The sequence below is a fragment of the Colletotrichum siamense genome (genome assembly GCF_013390195.1).
Source record: "Colletotrichum siamense strain Cg363 chromosome Unknown KSG_Cg363_contig06, whole genome shotgun sequence".
Lineage (NCBI taxonomy): Eukaryota > Fungi > Ascomycota > Sordariomycetes > Glomerellales > Glomerellaceae > Colletotrichum > Colletotrichum siamense.
Genome location: NW_023501019.1, coordinates 4,668,300 through 4,690,211, shown reverse-complemented (window position 1 = coordinate 4,690,211; position 21,912 = coordinate 4,668,300). Strand labels below are relative to the sequence as shown.

The following is a 21,912-nucleotide window of genomic DNA, read 5'->3' as shown; positions in this document are numbered from 1 at the left end:
TATTAAGAGCTTTATATACTACTTTAATATAACCTTCTTTAGTAATATTATAAAACTTAGCGTTATAAATTATAGATTAAATAAAAGTATAGATATCTTTATTATTATAGATATCTTATAAACTAAAGCTTATAGATTTCTATTATTATATTATATTACTATAGTGAGGCTTAAATTACTTAAGGATCTTATTATTAATAGTAGTAATATTAATATTATAGAGTAAGGATTAGTTAATATTACTAAGCACTTATAAGTACTAAATAAATATAAAACCTTAAAGATATTAGGTTTAAATATTATAAACTACAGCTAAACCTTATAAATTTATAAGATCTATAAGTTATTCTATAAAAGAGTAGATATCTATATAAACTATATTCTTTCTATTATAGATCATACTTAGTTACTCTAAATTACAAGCTATAAGGTTAAATATACTAATATTAATAAGGTATAAAATTAGATTACTAGAGGTATTACTACTAATACCTCTAATATTTATAATATTACTATTATTATTATAGATTATAGTTTTAAGTTAGGAAATAGTAATTATAAATAAGTTAGCTATACTTTTAGTATTTATATATTTATAAGTAGTATTATTATCCTTAAGATATTATATAGCGTTAGTAAGGAGGTTTATAATACCTTTAGTAGTGAGGATATTAAGGCTTATAAGTAGATTAAGGTTAAGATTATTTCTACTTATATTATTAGAACTATAATAATATAAGGATTATTAGGATCTAGTTCTATTATAAAAGGGAGATAAGTAAGGGGAATTAATATATCTACGTTTTATAAGAGGAAAGGTAGTAAGTTCTATCTTATTAATAGGATTAGATAAGAAGAGAGAGGTATTATCCTCTTTATTATTAAATATAGTAAAGCAGTTACTTAATCTAATTCTAAAATTAATATAGCTAATCTAATAGGAGTTATAAAAATAAGAACTAAATAGGTTTAAGTAGCTTAAAGTAGGATTAAAGTTAGGATTAATATTACTAAAACTTAAGTTATTTAGATTAATACTAAGATTAGTAATCTTAGTATTATTATTATAAGTAGTAATAATAGGGGAATTAGTAATAAGTATAGTAATTTATAAAGATAGAAGCTATAAAAGAGAGGTATTAAGTCTAAAAGTAGCTTAAAAAGGTAAAGAGAAAGCTATTATAATTAAAGCTATTATTATAGCTAGTATTAATATTATAGTAATTATAGAGAAGTAGTATTAGTTATTATAATGTTAAGCTTAATAATAGAAAGTTCTCAGAAAGTTATAGAGTGAGTTTTTAGATTTAGCTTATTTAACTAAGTATTAGTTATTAAAATAAGTCGTTTAAAATAGATTATTAGGGATTTCTATAATAAGACGCTCTACTAGAAGTAGATTAGTATCTTTAAGGATATTAAAAAAGGAGTAATCTATAGTAGTAAAGTTAAGAAGTTCTTAAGCTTAATATTATAAATTAATATCTATAAGGAGTAGTATTACAATCTATTAATAATTATTATACTAAATTATAATATTAAGATAGTTATAAGTAGGGATTATAGTAGTTATAGAAATCTAGACTTTTTAGAAATCTACTATAAGTATAATTAGGGTAAGAAGTAGAGTTTATATATAATTAGTTAAAAATTAAGAAAGGTAAGGTAAGTAGTTATAATATATTAGTAATCTATATATATTAGAAGTATAGTTTTTATAATAATAGTAGATCTAATTATTAGTAGTAAGAGTAGAGAAAATAAAATAAGGTTATTATAAATTATTATTATAATATTTTTAAAAATTCGCAGGGCAGTAAGATCTAGCTATTAGATTTTTTGAGGTTATACTGCTAACTATAAAGCTTACGTAGTAGGTGTGAGTGTAGATATATTAGTTAAGTATAAGTCTAGGTATAATAGGGGCGTGAGGTAGCCACAAGTAGTGCCCTGTGGGGCTACCCTCACACCCAGGGACCAAGCACACACCACCAAGGCCACAGCGAGCACGGGCCATCCGTTCTACTGGTCACCGAGGATCTTCCGGAGAGCATTTTTATTTTTATTTCTTTTTCTGTTCTTTTGGCTGCTGACTGATTGGATAGGTGTTGCCTCCAGCGCGTCCGGGTGCTCACCTCACACAATCAGTCCACCCGCGTCCACTAGCGTGCTCTCCAGGCATTCCCATGCTCCAGGCAAGCTCCCCCCGGTAATAAAGGTAAGGTACGCCGTACATGTGCTAGCCCACTGCGGATGGCTTCCGTCGACGTAATCGAAGTTGATTCAAGCCCACCTACACCTGTCGTCTGAGCATCGCCTTTGTTCTACAACATTCTCCACGTTCACGGCCAGCCAGTTGGCGCACCTTCAGGGAAACAACCACTCTACCACCAAAGCACTTATTCAATCTGGCGGGCACATTTTGGAAAAAGGAGCCCTCCGCCGTGGCTCCTGTCGCAAATCCTTCCAACCCGCCTCCACCTCCATATACCGACATCATGACCCAACCGCCACCGGTACCACATCTCACGCCTCAGTTTTGCTTCTCGACCGGGACTCTCAGAGGTCACTTTACCTTCACCTTCTCGAGCGCGCCGTAGAACACTGCTGATACCCATCCATAGACTTTCTGCGGTTGTCCCGCGCAAGTATCGACGACTCGATAACACAGAATCTCAATGCTCTGGTAACACCATCTCGAGCCGGCTTCGACCCATCGTCGACCTCACAGCGCACCCCGAGACCATTTCCGCGACAAATAGACCCCCAAGCATGCCAGAACTTCAAAGACCAAGCGTTGTTTCCGACATGGCACGCGCGAGCCGAGGTGCTGCACTACTGTGGCGTAGTCGCAACGAGTCCAGATCCCGACGACCCGGAGGCTCTGCTACGACAGATTGAGACGGCCAAGGACAAGGAGAGGGTAGTGGACGAGCGTTTGGACCCATACTCTGGCAGGTTCTTCCCACGAGAACCCCGGACAGAGCAGCTTGCCATGCTGATCCGGCAGGAAAAGGGCGTCGAGAACATTGTGCGGACAAGGACCTGGGACATGGTTAAGCAACGATGCGGCGAGTCCGCAAACACATGGGAGGAGGCACTGGAGAGTTGGCGACAGAGGACTGGTGTCAAGGGGGATAACCGATAACCGTCCCCTTGCATCACTCGTCAAGAGGCTTGTAAATATCCATGTATAACGGACCTTTGTGTATCATCACTGTACCACCACTCCCGACAATGATCAATGAAAATAGTAGTTTTGGAAACTGGCAGACAGATCCCCCACTCGGAGTATGAGCGAGGATTGCTCGGGGACGAATCGGGATTGATGCAGCGGCTCACAAGCTCTCTTCTGGCCTTGGCAGGCACGACACCTACCTAAGCATTGAAGCTCCCGATCATGCCGACGGCAGCCATCTCAACTTATTAGCTTACAGCTTATGAACCTTGGACTGCACCCCCACCAAGATGTGGTGGTTTTGGCAGTGCCGTTGCGGCTGGAACGGGGGTGCATATGGGGTGAGGTGGTGAATATGAATTGGATGAGGGGGGACACTACCTCACGGTGCAATCAGGCCAGTTTGCCCCACCATTGCCTGCCCGCCCGGTGGCTCACCTCATCGGTTTTGACTCGGGTTTGGCGCTCCCTCCCACTGAGGTACCTAGATTGAGGTGTCTACAGCGTGTTTCTCAGCAGGGCCGCCGCCGCCAAACAGTCCCGCCCGCCGCCAGCAGCCACAGACCACGGGCGAGACGGGACCACAGCGGTGCACTTTACTCGCTGTGTGGCTTGGAACATCTGTGTGGCCGAAGCGTCTTCAACCCGGCCCAAACCTCATCGCTGCCATTGATTCGACTCTTTTGCAGCTCCGATTGTGGACTCGTTCTCTCGTCACCTCTCACCATCCCACCGCACTCCCCCACAAGGCACGAGACCCGGTCCCCGACACAACCGACTCCTGCTCTCTGCATCTCAATCGTCCTCTTCGATTTCTGCCAGGAGCACAGCCGTCCAGTCACCCGACTGCAGCCAAATTAGTGCCCCTCCTTCGTCGACGAGGACCCCTCTCCCGCATCGCAGCCGCAAACGCATCCGAAGAGTTTTGCCTCCGACGACTCTAGGTTGTGCCTCAGCCTCGTCCAAGACATTCGCCTCGACAGCTGTCTTTTCACTGCCATCGCAATCCCGCCGAGTCGAGCGCCGATCGACCCCCCACCACCAACCCGATGCCACAGCCTCTCAGTGCGAAAGAGGCTTCCCTCTTTCGGTCCGTCATCCGCGCCTATGAGGACAAGCAGTACAAGCGCGGCCTCAAGTCCGCCGACCTCATCTTGAAGAAAGTTCCCAAGCATGGCGACACCATGGCCATGAAGGCCCTGATCATGAATGCCCAGGGCAAGACCGACGAGGCCTTTGCGCTCGGCAAGGAGGCCCTGACCGTCGACATGAAGTCGCACATCTGCTGGCACGTCTACGGTCTGCTGTACCGCGCCAACAAGAACTACGAGGAGGCTATCAAGGCATACAAGTTCGCGCTCAGGCTCGAGCCCGAATCTGCCCAGATCCAGCGAGACTTGGCCATCCTTCAGGTCCAGATGCGCGATTATGCCGGCTACATCCAGAGCCGCACAGCTATGCTCCAGGCTCGTCCTCAGCTGCGCCAGAGCTGGACTGCGCTGGCCATTGCTCACCACCTCTCAGGCGACCTTTCCGCTGCCGAGAACGTCCTCACCACCTACGAAGGAACCCTGAAGGCTACCCCCTCCCGCGCCGACTATGAGAACTCCGAGGCTATTATGTACAAGAACACCATCATTGCCGAGCAGGGCGACTACCAAAGAGCTTTGGAGCACCTCGAGTCCGCCGCCAAGCAGAACCTCGACAGACTGGAGTACCTGGAGTTGCGTGCCAAGTACCTGCTGGAGTTGGGCAAGAAGGAGGAGGCCATTGCTGCCTGGGAAGCTCTCGTCGAGCGCAACGCTGACCGGCCTGCTTACTTTGAGGGCTTGGAAAAGGCCCACGCCTTCTCCGACAGTGACAAGGACGCCAGGAAGCAGGTCTACGACACATACGCCAAGAAGTTCCCTCGCTCAGACGCCCCTCGCCGTTTGCCTCTGAACTTCCTCACGGGTAAGTTTGACGGATATGCCATTTGATTCGACGTCTAACAGACAGCAGGCGACGAGTTCCGCGCGGCTGCCAAGGAGTACCTCACTTTGATGTTCAACAAGGGCGTTCCGTCGACCTTTGCCAACCTGAAGCACCTCTACGCCGACTCTGCCAAGAAGGAGGCCTTGGAGGCTCTCGCCCAGGAATACATCAAGTCGCAGAGCTCTGCCACAGAAGCTGCCAACGGCGACCGCTCCAAGGGCGAGGCCGCCGCCTTATACTTCCTGGCGCAACACTACAACTACCATCTGAGCCGCGATCTGGACCAAGCTCACAAGTACATCGACCAGGCCATTGAGAAGGTCAAGGACAGCGTCGACTTTCACATGACCAAGGCTAGGATATACAAGCACCAGGGCGACCTCAAGAAGGCTTCTGAGACCATGGACCAGGCTCGTCTTCTGGATACCAAGGATCGCTACATCAACACGAAGGCCGCCAAGTACCAACTGCGCAACAACGAGAGAGAGCAAGCTCTGAAGACGGTAGGCCTCTTCACTAGGGCCGATACTGTTGGCGGGCCTCTCGCAGATCTCCTGGATATGCAGTGTGTCTGGTTCTTGACAGAGGACGGTGAGGCTGCTGCCAGACTGGGAGATGACGCCTTGGCCTTGAAGCGATTCCACACCGTTCACAACATCTTTGACGTGTGGCAAGAAGACCAGTTCGACTTTCACAGCTTTTCTCTTCGGAAGGGCCAGATCCGCGCCTACATTGATATGGTCAGGTGGGAGGACCATCTGCGCGACCATCCTTTCTACTCAAAAGCGGCGCTTGAAGCCATTCAGATCTACCTTAAGCGCGCTGATCGCCCGGCCACCAACGGTGCCAACGGTGCTGCGAACGGCGACGATGCGTCCGAGAGAAAGAAGGCAGCTAAGAAGGCCAAGAAGGAGCAACAGCGTCTGGAGCGCGAGGCAGCTGAGCGCGCAGCCAAGCAGGACCCCAACAAGGGCAAGGCGAGTGAGGAGCCCAAGAAGAAGGACGACGACCCGTTGGGATTGAAGCTTCTGGATGCCGAGCCCTTGACCGCCGCCATGCGTTTTGTCACTCCCCTTTTGCAATTCAGCCCCCAGAACATCGAGGCCCAGTTCGCCGGTTTCGACGTCTACTTGCGCCGCAGTAAGTGGTCCCCCAACCCAAAACAGGCATATGTCCAGCGCTAACATGTTCACAGAAAAGTACATTCTTGCCCTGCGTTCTCTCAACGCTGCGCGCGCTCTCGACGAGTCCAACGCCGGCGTTCAGGAGCGCGCCCAGAAGTTCGCCGAGGTCATCAAGCCCGCCCTGGAGAGCCTACCAGCCAAGGTCCAAGAAGTCATCAAGTCCGAATTCAAGGCGCCCGCATAAAGAGTGTGTTGTGATAAGCGCCAGATGAATCGAGCAAGAGGAGGCTTGCGACGTCATGGTCTCGAAACTAGAGATGGCGGCGAGGAAGGTGGAGCAGGACGACGGCGGTCATCATCAACGGCGGGGATGACGAGGCAAGTCATCGAGTCCGGGATACAGTGCATAAAAAGTTGTGATAGAGGGCTACCAAAAGCTTATGAGACTCCATTTCTGCCGGAGCCGTCGCGCATGTTTGTATGTCGCATCCGTACCGAGGCCGTGATATCCATTTCCGCCTCCAACCCTGATCAATAACCAACCCCTTTTGTACCATTTCCCTGTGATTATGTGTTTTATACAAAGCCTTACTGCTCGAATGAATTCGTGACGTCGACAAAAGACGTCCACTGCTGGAGAGCCTTGCCGCTCTTGACGGCCCAGCGCGCTCTCCGCACGCCCTCCTTCCACCGTCCTCCGCCGGGTCCCCGCTCCGTGATGACCTTGCCATCGTCGCCGGGGCCCATGTTGCTTGACTCGGCCTCGCAGATGCCCGACGCCACGAACAGCGTAGCCGTGTTCATGAGCACGAACTCCAGGATGGGATCGTTGTCAGCCATCTCGCCGCTCAGTATCCTCCTCAGGATCTCGGCGTTCTCTGCGGGCTCCTTGCCGGGAGAGACGGTGTTCAGGGGGTGGGTGCCGAGGCCGAAGTCGCTGGGCTGCACCTTGAAGTGGTCCTGCACGACGTCGCCGCTGCCGTCGGGCGAGGCGCTGAGCCTCCAGACCTGGGTGGGCCCCGCGCAGCTCACCTCGTCGAGCTCCTCATCGCCGCAGATGATCATGGCCTTCTTGGAGCCGCCGATGCGCAGGGCCTCGAGGAAGACGGGGCCCAGCTCCTTACGGGCGACGCCGATGACGCGGGCCTCGAGGATGTCCTCGACGGGGTTGGCGAGGGGGCCGAGGAGGTTGAAGATTGTCCTCCAGGGCAGCTCCTTGCGGATGGGGGCGACGTAGCGCATGCCCGGGTGGAAGACGGGAGCGAAGAGGAAGCCGTAGTTTGTGGCGGCGTAGACCTGGGAGATTGTCTTTGGGGAGACGGCCATGAGGACGGGGGGCCGGGGCTGCATGTTGTTGACGAGGTCTGCGGAGCCGGACTTTGAGGTGCTGGCGCGGTTGCCGTGCTTGGCGACGAGAAGCAGGGAGGAGGCGAGGATGCTGGCGGTGGTGCTGATGTTGAAGGTGTTGTGGGAGTCACCGCCGGTGCCGACGATGTCGCAAAGGCCGCCGGCATAGGCGCCCTCGGCGAGGTTCTTTTTGCGGACGACGGCGGAGAGGTCGTCGAAGTCGACCTTTGCGGCGGCGAGGCGCATGACGTGGGCGGAGCGGGCCATTACATCGGCGCGGCGGTCGAGGTTGGTGAAGTGCAGGGAGATGAGGAGGGAGGCGGCCTGGGCGTCGGAGACCTGGTGGGTAAAGAAGTAAGAGATGGCATCGGCGATCTCATCCGGGGTGACGGCGAGGCCACCGTCCGGGACGGGCCAGAGTTTCTTGAGGAGGGGCTTGATGTCGATGAGGGGCAGTGAGGCGTCGTCGGACCCCGCGACCGGAGGTTGAGCGGCCATTGCGGCGGGGGTGATTTTGTGTGATGTGTGTTGTGAGAGCTGAAGTGTTGGCTTGAAGGATCAATTGGCTCGAGAAGCTATTAAATCCGGGTTGGTGTTGAGTCACTATTGTGAGTCAAAGGTGAGTGTGAGTGAGATTGGCTTGATAGATTGATAGACGTGGCCGGGGCAGAGACTCACCGGTGCCGATGTCAGGTCGGCATGCAGCCGATGCGGCCCACATCTGATTGGTCAATTATTACCAGATTGAGCTGTCACGGGGAGACATGATTGGCTCTGCAGGGTCACAGCGTTGGAGCTGGTGTACCTGTGTCGAAGTGGGTGTCGCCTGTTAGGGAATCTCCGCTCCCGCACTCTGCATTTGGCCCTTGGGGGACAATGGAAATCGCCGAATGCCATCTCTCGCCGTTGGTAGAGGGGCTTCAAAAGCAAGGGGACGGGAGGGGAGGTGGAGGAGGGGTTTCGTCCATTGTTCTCGTTCGTTTCCATTCTTCTCTGACGTTTGTGTGTCTTGTTCACGTCCAAGGCTTTGTTGGTTTCTCCAACTCTGTTTATCCCACAATGCGGCTGCACGTCCGAGGACACCTACAGGGCGATTCGACTGGATGAATGCCACGCCACGTCTCGAGGACCGTCCGGAGCACACTGCCTTTTACGTCGACGTCCACGCACCTGCTGCTCAGATAGGTGAGGTGGGTGGTGATGTGCAGCCAGAAGCGCTTTTCAACAACATGTGCCTTGCAGGCTTACTCACACCACCGAGGTCGACAAGGTGCTTACTTACTTAGGCGGTGCCTTCTTTTCTCCCTGGCCGAAGAGGAGCAACTCTTCTGTTCCTGGGCTGGGCTCTTGGTAGGAGTTTGACAAGGGGGTTCTCCAGTTCCAGGAACAGCTTGTTGCTTCTTCTGCTGCAAGACCACCTCAACCAAAAGACCTGGACCAAGACAAAAGGACGGCACGGACGCCGCGGGCCCGGCGCATGAGAGTCACTGGACACGCTGCAGGACGTGCTACCTTATGCTGAGGTGCCAATGCTGCATCCGTGTGCCTCGTGCCGGTGCTTATCACAGCTAAAGGTACCTTTGCCTTCGTGTCTGCGCCCTCAGGTGCTGCTAGCACGATACCGTGGCCCACACTGCCCGCTACGCTGACCGAGGGAGGTCACTAAAAGTCGTTTCCTACCGCTGCGAAGGGCGCCCTTTCCCCGTCCGCGTCTCAATCTCCGATCCATCCGTGCCACCGTGCCACCCACCAGGGCGCCTTCCACGCGCAGACCAGTCTCTATTTGGCCTGGCGCCTTCCACTTCCACCGCGATGCTGCTGCTCTGAGTGTCTCCTGCCTCGGGACCTGCACTTGCACTTGCACTTGCTCCTGCTCCTTCTGACCTGTTCCTGTGCCGGCGTTGCTCCTGCGCTCGGCGCCCTTTAGTCCTCGCCTCTTCCTCCTCCTCCCTCCCCCGGATTTGACCTCATTCCTTTTCCTCCCTGGATCATTCATGCTCGAGAGGAACTGCGACGGCACCCGACGCGACAGCTGCAGTTACAAGACGCACGCAACTGGACGATACCCAGCGAGCAAGGACCCCCGAGGAAAAAAAAGTCGATAACTGACAATGCCTCGTCGCTGCTAACACTGATCGCTCCCTTTTACCCCCCTCACCACCACGTCCAACTACTATTCTTCTGTTCTCGTCTGTCGCTTCAATCTCCTCTTCGTCCCGCCGTCCAGCTTCTAGAAATACGAAATCCTTATTGAGACCGCCGAGTCGTTCGAGCCCGTCCGAGAGAGAGCCCCGTCTGTACCGCGCCCCCTGTCCACAGTAGCATGTGAAGTGCGCTCCGCGGAGCCCGTCGAGATACCACCGCCATGGCGAACAACCAGAGCAGCCCCCAGACCGTACCCGAGTCCATTTCCGAGTCCTCCCAGTCCTACGGCAAACCCGCATCGCGAGGGGGTCTGCCCGATGTCATTAAAGTCGACGGCGTCAAGTCGCTTGTCTTGGACTTGGAGAACCTCGTCCTGAATGGTGCGTTGATCTGTAGCTTCTTCGTGATGCGCCTGAGACGCTGACTGTCCAAAGACCCGACAGCAAAGAAGACCAGTCGTACGTGCAGTTTCGCCTCCTTTGGCGCACCAGGTAGGCACTCCTGCCCGAGCCGAATTGTCCGTCTGCCGTAGCTAACCCCCTCTCTCATAGCAGCACCACCGACGTCCACGATCCCCCTTTACAACGTCCTGTGGGTCGAACTCGCCGGCCAGACCCTCACTATCGATTACGCCAAATATGTTGGCAAGCACAGAGTGCAAGCTGCGCAGTGGATCTTTGACGTCGCCGATGCCGACGTCCCCGACGTCAAGACATGGGCCGACAACCTCCTGACCAGAGCGTACGGGCCGGCGAAGCGATGCAAGAGGGCCAAGGTCCTAGTGAACCCTCACGCCGGTCCCGGAGGCGCGCAGAAGAAGTGGGATGTGGACTGTGAACCTTTGTTCAAGGCGGCGCGTATGCCAATCGATGTGGTCAAGACGGAACGCCAGGGTCAAGCTGTGGATATTGCGCAAACCATCGACGTGGACGCCTTTGACACCATTGTTACCTGCTCTGGTGACGGTCTGGCCCACGAGGTCTTCAACGGACTCGGCAACCGCCCCGACGCGTTCCATGCTCTGCAGACCATTGCTGTCTCGCATATTCCTTGTGGTTCTGGCAATGCAATGAGCTGCAACCTCTACGGTACATACCGGCCCTCGTTGGCCGCGCTTGCCATCATCAAGGGAGTTGAAACGCCCTTTGATCTCGTCAGCATCACACAAGGGGACAGGCGGTTGCTGAGCTTTTTGAGCCAGGCCCTCGGCGTTGTAGCTGAGAGCGATCTGGGGACGGAGCACCTGCGATGGATGGGCGGCGCGCGCTTCACAGTTGGCTTCTTGCAAAGGATCTTCCAGAAGAAGTGCTACCCTTGCGATCTTGCTGTGAAGGTCGAGATCGAGGATAAGCATGGGGTCAAGGAGCATTACAGGCAAAAGATGAGCAACGCATCGGCAACAAATTTGGGCGAGGGTCCCAACGCCGCACCTGCCGAATCAGGGTCGAACACAGATACCCACCAGGGTTTGCCGCCTCTGCGTTATGGTACAATCAATGATGCCCTTCCGGAGGGCTGGGAGTCGATTTCCAGTGACACTATGGGCAATTTCTACTGTGGAAACGTAGGTTTACTTCCCAACCTCACAACGCGCAGTTGCTAACTGGATCTAGATGGCGTACATGGCAGCCGATGCCAACTTCTTTGCTGCAGCCTGCGCCAACGACGGCCTCATGGACCTTGTCTGTGTAGACGGCGATGTGTCGGTCGGCTCTCAACTGAGCATGCTGTTGTCAGTGGAGAACGGCCAGTTCTTCGACAACCCCCTCGTCTCGTACAAGAAGATTACGGCCTACCGCATCACCCCGCGCAACCAGAAGGACGGTTACATCAGCATTGACGGCGAAAAGGTGCCCTTCGAGCCATTCCAAGCAGAGATCCACCAGGGCCTCGGCAAGGTTATCTCGAAGCGCGGCGGTTACGAGGCAGCAGGTCCCACGAACTGGGACAAGATCACTATCGGTAACAGGATCATGGCGTAGGAAGCCACCTGCAAGAAGGCAGCCCTCTTCGTTGCACTAGGTGTTGTGGCACCCATCGATGTGACGACGCGAGCCGTGGCTTGGGTCGCCCAGGCCGTCCGCAGACAATTGCACGGCTTCATCAATGGCATAGTGGCTTGTCTCACGTTTTCCAGTTACTTTTTCAAGATTACTTTTGACGGTCAGCAGTGGCTGAGGTAATAGCGGTAGGGAGCAGTGTTTTTCAAAAAGTCGAGATACCCAGATAGACCAAGATGGGAAGAAGCGTTACCGTCGCCGCCGGGCCAAGACAGGCCCCGGCCGGCAATGCAGCCATTGGATATCAATGTATACCATAGAACAGCGTTGAGCACATACAATTGCTTTTCTTTTCGGTCCCCATCACCCCTCTGAAGCAGTCCCAGATCAATACCAAGTGATTTTGCCGCCTCCCGTTCTAGACCCAAAAAACGCCGTGTTCACCATACAATGCAAAGACAAGATCCAAGTCATGCTGCAGCCTGCTCATTTGTCGTCAAAGCCACCCCACTCGCCGTCGTCTTCCTCTTCCGCGCCGTCCTTGTCCTCCTCCTGGGACTCGACCCAAGGCAGCCTGTCGTCCTCCAGCGACTCGGCCGCCTTGACGCGGACAGTCTTTATGGGCGACCTCTTCAACGGCTCGACGAGCTTGCTGACCCTCTTGGCGAACGCGACAGCCTTCTCGCCGGCGCCCTCCTTGATGATCTCCGTCCTCTCGAGCTCGTCGACCCAGATGTCCACGCCGTGCAGGCGCAGGCCGATGGGCACCTTGCGCAGGTCTCCCTCGACCTCGAAGGGCCACTCGGCCAGCACGCCGGCGAGCGCGTCGGCGCGCCCCTCGGCGTAGTCGCCCTCCTTGACCCAGGTCAGGCCCGAGGCGAAGGTGCGGCGGACGAGGAGGAGGAACTTTTCCATGCGCAGGACGTCGATGTCGGTCCAGTTCTTGGACATTGTCTCGTAGAAGGCGGAGAGCCAGGCGGGGACGTCGGCGTTCTGGAGGCAGGCGGTCAGGGAGGCGAGCTCGGCGGCGAGGTTCTGTTGCGGGACGGCGCGGTCGCACATCCACATTGCGTAGAAGAGGCCCTTCCAGAGCTTGAGGGCGTCGATGCGGGTGAGGGAGCGGTGGGAGCCGAGGAAGGTTTGGAGGGAGGTCAGGGCCTGGGTTCGGAGTTTGCGGTCTGTTGGAGGGGGGTAATTTGGTCAGCTTGGGATGTCTTTCAAGGCGGGCGAAGCTTTGCGACGGGAGGTGGACGAACCGCTGGAGGCGAGGTTTTTGATAAACGGCATGTTTTGTTCGTGGGACGCCATTATGAAGGGGGTTTGAGCATATCCTGCTCAATTGGACAGCGGTTGGGGTGGTTGAACGAGCGTCGGGAGGATCTTGGTGGTCTTTTCGTTTTGCCGGGCTGTGATGAGGATGCTGGCTGAGGCGGGCGGGATGGGAAAATAAAATTGTTGTTCACCGAGAAAACTGCCCCGCCGACCTCGGTGTGGAGGTGCAGGGGTGCCAGATCGGGTCACCGCCTAAAAGTCTGGAGCGGTCGGGTTAGGGAAGGTACATCGCCGTGTACCTCCACCCCATGTCTCCTTCCTCCACTTCGGCTCCGGCTTGGCGTTCGTCCGCGACAACGTCCGACTTCATCCCACTTGATACTGAATCGAATTTTCAGGCGCATTGGAGTAGAACGGGATGAATGGGTACACCATATGTATCTCCGATCCGTCATTCAATCCAGATACTTTGGGCGCTTCTGCTTGCTGGATCTTTGATCCGAGCTTTTGTCATCCTTCTTTTGTTCAACAGGAAGGAACGAAGGGCTTTCTCGGAGCAAAGAAAGTACTGTGAGCTGGCTTTTACCAAATATCATCAATGTTCGCAAGTCTTGGGCGTCAGCATGTCACTTGGGTAACAATGTGGCCAGCAGCCAATTTCTTGCGTGACAGAAGCTTGCTGTGTGTATTCTTGCGGTCAAGTTGTCAACCTCCACTGCCTATGTAGTAAATGCAAAACCCCAACTCCATGCCCTTTTACCACATGTGACAACCCCAAACGCCCAGCTAGTTGAAGTCTCCCAAGACAATCCACCACTAGTTCTTGATAAACTCGTTTGCCAGGCGGTTCTCAATGCGCTTGTAAGCTTCCTTGGAGGCGGCCAGCTGCTTCTTAAGGCCTTCCTGCTCCTTGACGAGTGTCGCAAGCTGAGCCTTGAGAACAGCGACGTCCTTGTCGTGGACGCGGTTGAGTTCGTAAATCTTGACCTCGTGTTGCGACTTGAGGTCAATGACCTTGGAGTTCAAGACACGCTCACTTTGGGCCTTCGTCTCATCGGCCTTGGCTTGAAATTTGGCCTCAAGCTCCTTGGTGAGGGAAGCGCGAGCTTCTCCGATCATCCTGTCAAGTTGATCTTGGGACCACTGAGGGACGTCGACAAGCTCATAGTCATCCAATCCTTCCTGTTTTGCATCCATCTTGTGAGTGTTTGAACTGAATAAAATGGCGACAAAGGCAGATGGCAGGAATGAAGGACAGCAACCAAAGGGCAGAGTGATTGGATAAAAGGGACAGGACAGTACTCACAGTTGACTTGGAAGTGTTCTTGCCAGTGAAAAGCATTTTGTCGGTTGGTGAGGATGAGAGTCTGCGCGCGCAAGAGAGGTTTGAACGTCAGCAAGATGATTCTGAACAGAGGCGCGAAGGGCAAGCGCGTGGGAAGACAGAGGCAGCTTACCTTGTTGGTGGTGTGAAATGTTTGGAAGTGTCTTGGGTGTATTGTGATCTGGATGGAAAGGTTTTGTTGGTGTTGTTGTGGGAAGAAGGAAATATTTTCTGGGGGTTGAGTGTGTGGGAGGTGGGTTTTATAGCTGAGGCTGTGGTGAATGGGACGAAGAATATACGAGAGACGGGACCGCTGAGGAAGGAGGGAGGAAAGAAGGGAAGGAGAGAAGGAGCGGGTGGGGCACCTGTCTCTTGCCCATGGGTGCGCTGCTGCTGGCCACACCTCTCTCCATCTCCAGCTTCAAGTTACGGCGGTCTCACTGACGAGCCAGCCAGCCTGGAGGGAGGCGCCTCCAGCGTGTTCAGCACCATCGACGTTCGTTGCGGTCAATATCCAGCTGGCGTGGATTCCGGGTCGGCCGTGATGTCTTCGTCGTCACTTGTCTGATTTGCATGCTACCCACCATTTACACTAGATCACTCAATGTCACCATTGACGCGTGTCTTCAAACTCGTTCGATGTGGATGTATATGATCTAAGCCTTCTTGGGTTGGGTGAACATCGTCTTCAGCCCCTGCACTGGGACAACGCCCCATTCCTCGAGGGTTCTCGTGCCCAAGATCTTATCTCTAGCCCGGACGTATGTTTTGACCAACGCATCAACTCGATCGCCATAGGAGGTATACTCCGACTTGTTGCAACGTCAAGGACCTGCTGGCCGAATCCTAATCCTCCAGCATGGGACTCAAGACCTTCTTGTAAATCTCCTGGGATCGAAAAGTCGGCGCTGACTGCATCGCCCAGGCAGCTGGGTTGGTGGACTGCTTCGCCAACAGCTTTTTCGCTGGCTCGACCCCGTATGACCCCCCGCGGCCGCTTGCGGCGTGTCTACATCACTAATATCGCGGTAGAAACCCATGATACCTTCCTTGGAGCAGGAGCGAGATGGCCATCACGCCGAGCGTGGCATTCGTGAGGCATTCATGGAATCTCCACGTGCCGAGGACCTTGGCTGATCTGCTGCTAGCCAGTCATCGCGCGCCGCGCAAGATGGTCTGCTCCTCGGATCGGCCTCGTTGCCAGCGCGAACGACTTCCTCTTTCACCTCGGCATGACCAAGCGCGAACAACACGCGACATCCTGACGCTTCGAGCTCGGGTACGAAATCTTGGTTACCATACTTTTGCGCGGCACCCTCGAAAGAAATACACATGGCCTTCCATCGTCACATCATGTTCTACGAGCCAGGTTGAGACCGCTAGTCAATAGATGCGATGCGTCACTTTCAAATTGAAGATTTGAATCTTGGACCGAAACGGAGACACGTTGTATGCAACACCGAGATCGGCCTTTCCACCATGCAATGCTCGTCATTCGCTGATGTTGATGCTTTACCAGGGACATACTCCATAAACTCCAACTACACGGCCGGCATTTTCGTCCTTCTCGCCCCTGATTACAGTAGCAACGCGTTCACCCCCATCAGACGGCTCCGCGGCACCTCTATTCTTCAAAGAGGTGGGATTGCCAGTGAAGTTGGTAGCGCACAATCCCGGATCGGCACCGAGCACAAGGAATCCGTCAGGCTTCAGACGAGCAGCGTACATGCTCAATAGCATATTGACTGCGGCCTTGCTGACTCGGTATTCTGTGCCGTGCGGGTTATAATAAGGAGAAGAGGGGTCGGCGGCGTGAGTGATGGATCCCATGCTGGAGCTGACGAACACAAGACGTGGGGGCGTGTGCGCAGTCTTCTTGAGGAGAGGCAAGAACGCCTCGGTTACGCCTAGAGCCCCAACAACGTTCGTATCCAGCACTCTTCGAAATGCGGCAGTGGTAGGCGGGCTGCCCATCGATATGATGCCAGCATTGTTGACGAGGATATCGAGACGCCCGTATTCGGACTCGACTTTGCTCGCCGCTGCGTTGATGGAAGCGTCGTCTGTTACATCTATCTGCACTGAAGAAGCGGTGCCTTTGACTCCAGAAGTGGACAGCAGATCCATCGCAGCCTTGTCGCCCTTGGTCGAATCGCGACTTCCGAGAATCACATGGTAATCGGCAGAGGAGAGCAGCAAATTCTTAGCCGTCTCGTAGCCCACACCTTGGTTTCCACCTTTAGATTGTTCTCGTGTCAGTGGTTGGCTTCATGTACTCATGAAAAGGACTTACCGGTGATAAAAACGAGCTTCTTGTCTGTTGCAGCCATGGCGGTTGCGGTGGCTGGAAAGCAGATGAGGCTTGCAATTCGATATGGAGTATAGAGCAGAAGGCGATGGCTTGTCAAGCGGGTTTTCTTTTCGAAATGGCTCATGCAAGTTGCTCCAAATATCAAGAGGAAGCCGCCGGAGCGGCACCGGTACTAACCCGCAGCTATGCGGCACGGTCCGGAGTTAATGATAGTCTAGTCCGGTTCCACCGGCGACGCCTCCTACCATTATATCCGTCCTGTCCGTTCCTGTAATTATTCAGAACACAGATTGAAGACTGCGCCAAACTGATATCTCTCATGAAAAATCTCAAAGGCAACACTCGATTTTGGGTGGCGCGGATGAGCATGTATGCGGTGCTGTTAGCATTTGGCGGATGGCCTCTGAAGATGACACTTTTGCTGTTGTAAGCCTCCAAAGGGTTTGTTCAAGTGAAATATCTGTCCTTCTATCGTCGAGTCGAAAATCATGCTGCTTCTCTCGTTTGGCCAGCCTGTGGCATCTGTTTGTAATAAGTCATGTTCATGTCTTCTAATGATGCTAAAGACCTCACAGACAAGTCCTTGTGAACGTCATTGCTGGGAAGCGCTCTGCCAACGTCTGGCTTGAGCCGCAACGATGATTGGAAGAATGTTTGCGTAGGATATGTATGGTTGAATTACTATCACTAATCATCGTTCATCGACCCATCCTTTCGGAAAGCAGTCAAGCAAGCAAACTTTGGTGTGTTGCTCCGGGCCGTCCTGAACAAGCTAAATACGTTGCCAGAAGGCTATTGTCCAGAGCGATTGTCTCATGCGACGCATTTGGAGGGCGAAGTGGCTCAGAAACCTGTGATCATCGCACTTTGGCATGGATGAGTCTAGGTGTTGCGCCCCACTAGATATCTAACACGAAGACGCGCTAATCAAAGAGACCAAAGCTCATGTCTTCGTCGTCGTCATCATAACTATAATAGTTTGACCGCGCAAGTTCCGGCTTCTGAATGTCGAATTTAAGAGACTCGGCGTACTCCTTGCGTTTCTTCTCAAGAGCGTTCGCGGCAGCACTGCTTTCGCTCCGTTGGGTTTCAAGCTCATTTCTCAGCTTCGTAGAAGTCGAACGCTCCTCTTCAAGCTCACGTCTCAGCTCCGCAGCATCTGAGCGCTCCTTGATGAGCTTGCCCTTGCTTTCGGCCAGCTGAGCATTGATGATGCTGTGGATGAGCTTCTGGGACTCCTCGCTCTCCTTTTTGTGTTGGTTGAGAGATTCTTGAGCATTGTGTTGGAATCTCTCAAGCTCTTCGGCGCGCTTGGCGGCTGCGTCTTCGATGCACTTGGCGATTCTGGCTTGGTGCTCTTTCCTCATCCTCGCGATTTCTTGGTTCTTCTGGGCCAACGCATCTGTATAGATTTTCATGTACTTGGCGCATGCAGCTTCCTTCTGTTGCTTCTGCGTAGCAATCTCTTCGTCCTTCTTGGCGATTTCTTCGGTCTTGGCGGCAATCTCTCGATTCTGCTTGATAAGTTTCTTGTCTTTATCGGCAATTACTCCGTTCACACTTTCGCGTATGCTTTCAATTTCCATTTCCATGTATTTCAGCTCTTCGTTCCCCTGAACGATTTCTTCGTTCTTCTTGAAAATCTCCTCGTTCTTTTTAGCGATTTGATGGTTCAGATCGGTAATCTCTTGGTTCTTCTCAGCGATTTCGTCGTTCTTCTTAGCAATTTCATCGTTCTTGTCGGTAAGTTCTTGGTTCTTCTCAATGAGTTCGTCGTTTTGCTCAGCAATTATTCCGTTTCTCCGAACAATATCTTCGTACATCCTATCAATTTCGTCGTTTTTGTTGGCAATCTCTTCATCCCTCTCGGTGATTTGGTCGGTCTTCTCAAACAGTTCGTCATACATCTGATTAATTTCTTCGTCCATCTCAGCGATCTCGTCATCCTTGTGGACAATCTCTTGATTCTTCTCGGCAATTTCGTCGTTCTTCTTAGCGATTTCTTCGTCTTTCTCAGCTAACAAAGCGTCTACTTTGTCGCACTCGTCGTCGTATTGTTGCTCGAGCGCGGCCATTTCTTTGTCCTTCTCAGCAATCAAAGCGTCTGCTTCGGCGCGCTCGTCGTTGTATTGTTGCTCGAGCGCGGCGATTTCTGTGTTCTTCTGAGCCATCTTAAGGGCGTGGATTTCCTTATATTTGTCGACCACAGCTTCCTGCGCTTCCTTAAGCGCCGCAATCTCTTCGTTCTCCTCAGAAAGCTTGGCCAGTTCGATTTCGATGCACTCGGCCTCGTGTCGTCGCTTCAGCGCGGCGATGTCTTGGTCCTTGGCGGCAATCTTGGCCGCAAGCTGGGCCTCTGTGTACTTGGGGACATCGACGATTTCGAAGTCGCTGAGGGTCTCCATCTTGCTCATCTGTGAGAAACCTTTTTTTCAATCTCGTTTTGGGTATCCGTATGCTGGGGCGGGGCAATCTAAATACGAGGTTTGTTAGCAAGGATTCGTGGGAAGAAGATAGTTCAAGCCCTAGGCGTATTGCCGTATGGGATCTGTTGTCCTTGTATCAAAATGGCGTTCAGACGGCACTTACGGAAGGGGGAAGTGCGGAAATGGAGTTGCGAAATTGCGTTGGGTATGAGCAGAGGAGAAGAAAAAGAAAGGCGTCTGTGTAAAAATTCGCATCGTTTTATAGAACCTTTGACTTGGTTGCAAAGGTGGCTTATCAAAGTTCACCATGGATGCAGCGAACGTTGAAGGGTTCCAGACTTCCAAGGTTGGGTCTGAAGCAGACATGTGTGGATTTTGGTCCCCACTGCTGGACTCGGAACCAAGACTACCATGGTAGGATGACGTCTTTCAAAGCAAAAAGCCTTTGTGATTTATTCCAAGAGGTATCTCGAAGGCGAGAGTACCAGCCGAAACCAGCAAGGTAGGCATTGGAAGGCGGAACGGATGGAAAAACCACGCCTCAGAAATGTGCGAAAACTTGAAAACAACTGAGTATTGGAAGGTTCTTCCTCTGACGTATTCATATGTAGTGCGACTGCTACTTGTTGCTAACAGAGAAGGTTGTTCAGACCACAGCCGGCCTTCCATCGGTGCCAAAGTCGATACCTATCATAGTATTGCTAATCACCCTCCTACTTCTGCTTCTTGTTCTGCTCAGCCATCAAGTCGGCCACGGCCGCCATCTGAGTGTCGCAGAGCTCCCAGGCACGGTTGATCTCAGCCTTGGCGACGGCCTGCTGCTCCATCAACTGCTTGCGGAAGTTGTCGTTGAGTTCGGCAATCTGTTGCTGATGGGCAATCTCTTGGGCAACCATCTGGGCACACTGACGGTCGAGCAAGTCGCGCAGATGAGCGATGACGCGGGCAGCTACCTCTGACTGAGGACGGGGGGTGCCCTGCGGATCAGTCAGCCATTGGCAGGTTCAGTGAAAAAGAAGGATACCGACATTCTGAGCCATGCGGAGATTTACAGCGACAAACGCTTCCTAAGCATAGTCTTCCATGGTCTTCTCCCTGCCTCGGGCAGCAGGTCCCTTGTTCTCGGAGCCATTGATCTGGGTCATGGTGCTGTTCTGCGTGTCAGCAATGGATGATGAATACAACATGGGACTGCGCGTTGTCCTGAGGCAAGAGAAATGACCAGATGAAAGTTTGCACGTACCTGACGACAGTGAAGTTGGCAATAGCAATATTGTCTAGTGACGACTGGGAGTGAGGCAGGTGATAGTAGGACCAGATGAAGTTGGTTTTTTGGGATCCTGGTGGTGGCCTGAAACTAAGATAGGAGGAAGGCGGCAAGGAAAAACAATGAGACGGCAGACAAGTCAACTGTCCTTGGTCTAAACTTGTGATGGAGGTGAACGCGCTCCTTTGAGAGGAAATCAGTGTGACTTCTCTCTTGCGTGGACCCACTTGACATTTCACCTTCAGCATCTCTCACGCGTCTTGAGCATATCACAGAGCTTTGTTTACTCTGCTTACGTCATAGACACTGGAGTTTTGCTTGAGATATTCAAATTCTAGCTCCTTCTGCTTGGGTACCAGGCTGCGACCTTTATGTGGTGGACCAACCTCATTTTGTTCTGCCCTTGGACTGCCACCACCCTCTCCCTCCATCTCCACCTTTGTCTTCTGCCCACTGAGAAAAGTTGCACACAACGAGTAAATTCCTCGCACCAGAAGCCGACCGCTAGTCAGAAAACTTCCTTCCTTTGACCAATTGTTCGAGTTTCTCAACCGTGCCATCACAGATTCTGAGTCCCTTGAGTCTTGGCTAAGCACCACGCATCCGTTGACTTTGGAAGTCATGATCTGAGCCACCGAACCCCAGAAAGACGGCCTCAGACGACAAGTTCACAATGCAGGAAGATCAAATTCACCAGTCTGAGTTCTCAGGCTTTGGTCGCCTGGATAACCAGGCTGGCTACCGTCGTCGTGATCGCCGTCAGTCGACCAGCACTGAGGTACGTCTTCGCCACACCCTACGGGACTTTTGTCCCTTCTGTTTCAATATCAAGAGATGGAAATATTTCGCTACGGTATATAAAGCTGACTTTTGTTTTCTGTCATGCAGGGCCACCTCACCAACACCAGCAGTGACACTTGCCAAGAGCTTCGCGGCCCTACCGTGGGCCTCGCCGATATGCTAGCGGAGATAAATCAGGAGCGACTCGAGTTCGGCAAGGAGCCGCTTGATGAACAGCAGGAGATGCTTGCCATCAAAGTCTTCCAAAGAGCCCAGAGACTCCCAAAGAGCAGCTCCACCATCATCCATGAGAACACCAACGCTAGCCAACCCGTCGGCACCGCCATCAAGGACTTTCTTGACCAGCAGAAGCACAGAGAGGAGGTCCATGAGCTGAGGGAGAAGCGCCACGAGGAGCGGGAGAAGCGTCATGAAGAGAGAGAGAAGCGCCACGAAGAGCGAGAGAAGCGGCGCGAGGAGAGAGCGGAATGGCTGGAATTTGAACATGACGATGAGTATGATCTCGTGAAGCTGCGCCTTGACGATCTCGAAAAGCGCGTTGATCACCTAGATCGGGTCATTTGGTTCTTCGCGGTTATGGCCGGTCTTATTGTCATCATCGACATGGCATTCATCATTGCGATCAAGGATGTCCGCCGCCACGAGTAGGCACCTACGTAACGTGTATCTGGACAACACCAAAGCTACGTATCGAGATCGAGGGGAGAAGCCAGAGAAATCATTAAGTTTATGCAAGTTTCTGA

The 21,912-nt window shown here is 52.2% G+C and overlaps 10 protein-coding genes across 10 annotated transcripts; 4 read left to right on the top strand and 6 right to left on the bottom strand.

Annotated features, from left to right (window-relative positions):
- Positions 1–2,498: 2,498 nt before the first annotated feature.
- On the top strand, positions 2,499–3,148 carry cid2 (Caffeine-induced death protein 2; the record flags this gene model as incomplete). The annotated part of the gene is made up of 2 exons (XM_036642120.1): positions 2,499–2,565; positions 2,625–3,148. The coding sequence occupies 2 exons, from the start codon at positions 2,499–2,501 to the stop codon at positions 3,146–3,148; spliced, it is 591 nt and encodes a 196-aa protein (XP_036493766.1).
- A 1,079-nt stretch (positions 3,149–4,227) lies between these two features.
- Positions 4,228–6,520, top strand: Naa16 (N-alpha-acetyltransferase 16, NatA auxiliary subunit; the record flags this gene model as incomplete). The annotated part of the gene is made up of 3 exons (XM_036642119.1): positions 4,228–5,131; positions 5,180–6,292; positions 6,348–6,520. The coding sequence occupies 3 exons, from the start codon at positions 4,228–4,230 to the stop codon at positions 6,518–6,520; spliced, it is 2,190 nt and encodes a 729-aa protein (XP_036493765.1).
- A 344-nt stretch (positions 6,521–6,864) lies between these two features.
- trp4 (Anthranilate phosphoribosyltransferase) lies at positions 6,865–8,121 on the bottom strand (the record flags this gene model as incomplete). Its single annotated transcript, XM_036642118.1, has 1 exon — positions 6,865–8,121. One exon carries the CDS (start codon positions 8,119–8,121, stop codon positions 6,865–6,867), a length of 1,257 nt encoding a protein of 418 aa, XP_036493055.1.
- Positions 8,122–9,988: 1,867 nt separating this feature from the next.
- LCB4 (Sphingoid long chain base kinase 4) lies at positions 9,989–11,750 on the top strand (the record flags this gene model as incomplete). Its single annotated transcript, XM_036642117.1, has 4 exons — positions 9,989–10,148; positions 10,203–10,259; positions 10,320–11,332; positions 11,382–11,750. 4 exons carry the CDS (start codon positions 9,989–9,991, stop codon positions 11,748–11,750), a joined length of 1,599 nt encoding a protein of 532 aa, XP_036493057.1.
- A 504-nt stretch (positions 11,751–12,254) lies between these two features.
- On the bottom strand, positions 12,255–13,076 carry CGCS363_v010267 (Ribosomal RNA-processing protein 1-like protein; the record flags this gene model as incomplete). The annotated part of the gene is made up of 2 exons (XM_036642116.1): positions 12,255–12,946; positions 13,025–13,076. The coding sequence occupies 2 exons, from the start codon at positions 13,074–13,076 to the stop codon at positions 12,255–12,257; spliced, it is 744 nt and encodes a 247-aa protein (XP_036493105.1).
- A 780-nt stretch (positions 13,077–13,856) lies between these two features.
- Positions 13,857–14,237, bottom strand: CGCS363_v010266 (uncharacterized protein; the record flags this gene model as incomplete). Its single annotated transcript, XM_036642115.1, has 1 exon — positions 13,857–14,237. One exon carries the CDS (start codon positions 14,235–14,237, stop codon positions 13,857–13,859), a length of 381 nt encoding a protein of 126 aa, XP_036493106.1.
- Positions 14,238–15,876: 1,639 nt separating this feature from the next.
- Positions 15,877–16,694, bottom strand: tropE-7 (Short-chain dehydrogenase/reductase tropE; the record flags this gene model as incomplete). The annotated part of the gene is made up of 2 exons (XM_036642114.1): positions 15,877–16,601; positions 16,658–16,694. The coding sequence occupies 2 exons, from the start codon at positions 16,692–16,694 to the stop codon at positions 15,877–15,879; spliced, it is 762 nt and encodes a 253-aa protein (XP_036493107.1).
- A 904-nt stretch (positions 16,695–17,598) lies between these two features.
- CGCS363_v010264 (uncharacterized protein) lies at positions 17,599–19,080 on the bottom strand (the record flags this gene model as incomplete). Its single annotated transcript, XM_036642113.1, has 1 exon — positions 17,599–19,080. One exon carries the CDS (start codon positions 19,078–19,080, stop codon positions 17,599–17,601), a length of 1,482 nt encoding a protein of 493 aa, XP_036493693.1.
- Positions 19,081–19,814: 734 nt separating this feature from the next.
- On the bottom strand, positions 19,815–19,997 carry CGCS363_v010263 (uncharacterized protein; the record flags this gene model as incomplete). Its single annotated transcript, XM_036642112.1, has 1 exon — positions 19,815–19,997. The coding sequence occupies one exon, from the start codon at positions 19,995–19,997 to the stop codon at positions 19,815–19,817; it is 183 nt and encodes a 60-aa protein (XP_036493108.1).
- Positions 19,998–21,041: 1,044 nt separating this feature from the next.
- CGCS363_v010262 (uncharacterized protein) lies at positions 21,042–21,817 on the top strand (the record flags this gene model as incomplete). The annotated part of the gene is made up of 2 exons (XM_036642111.1): positions 21,042–21,146; positions 21,257–21,817. The coding sequence occupies 2 exons, from the start codon at positions 21,042–21,044 to the stop codon at positions 21,815–21,817; spliced, it is 666 nt and encodes a 221-aa protein (XP_036493048.1).
- Between the last annotated feature and the right edge of the window lie 95 nt (positions 21,818–21,912).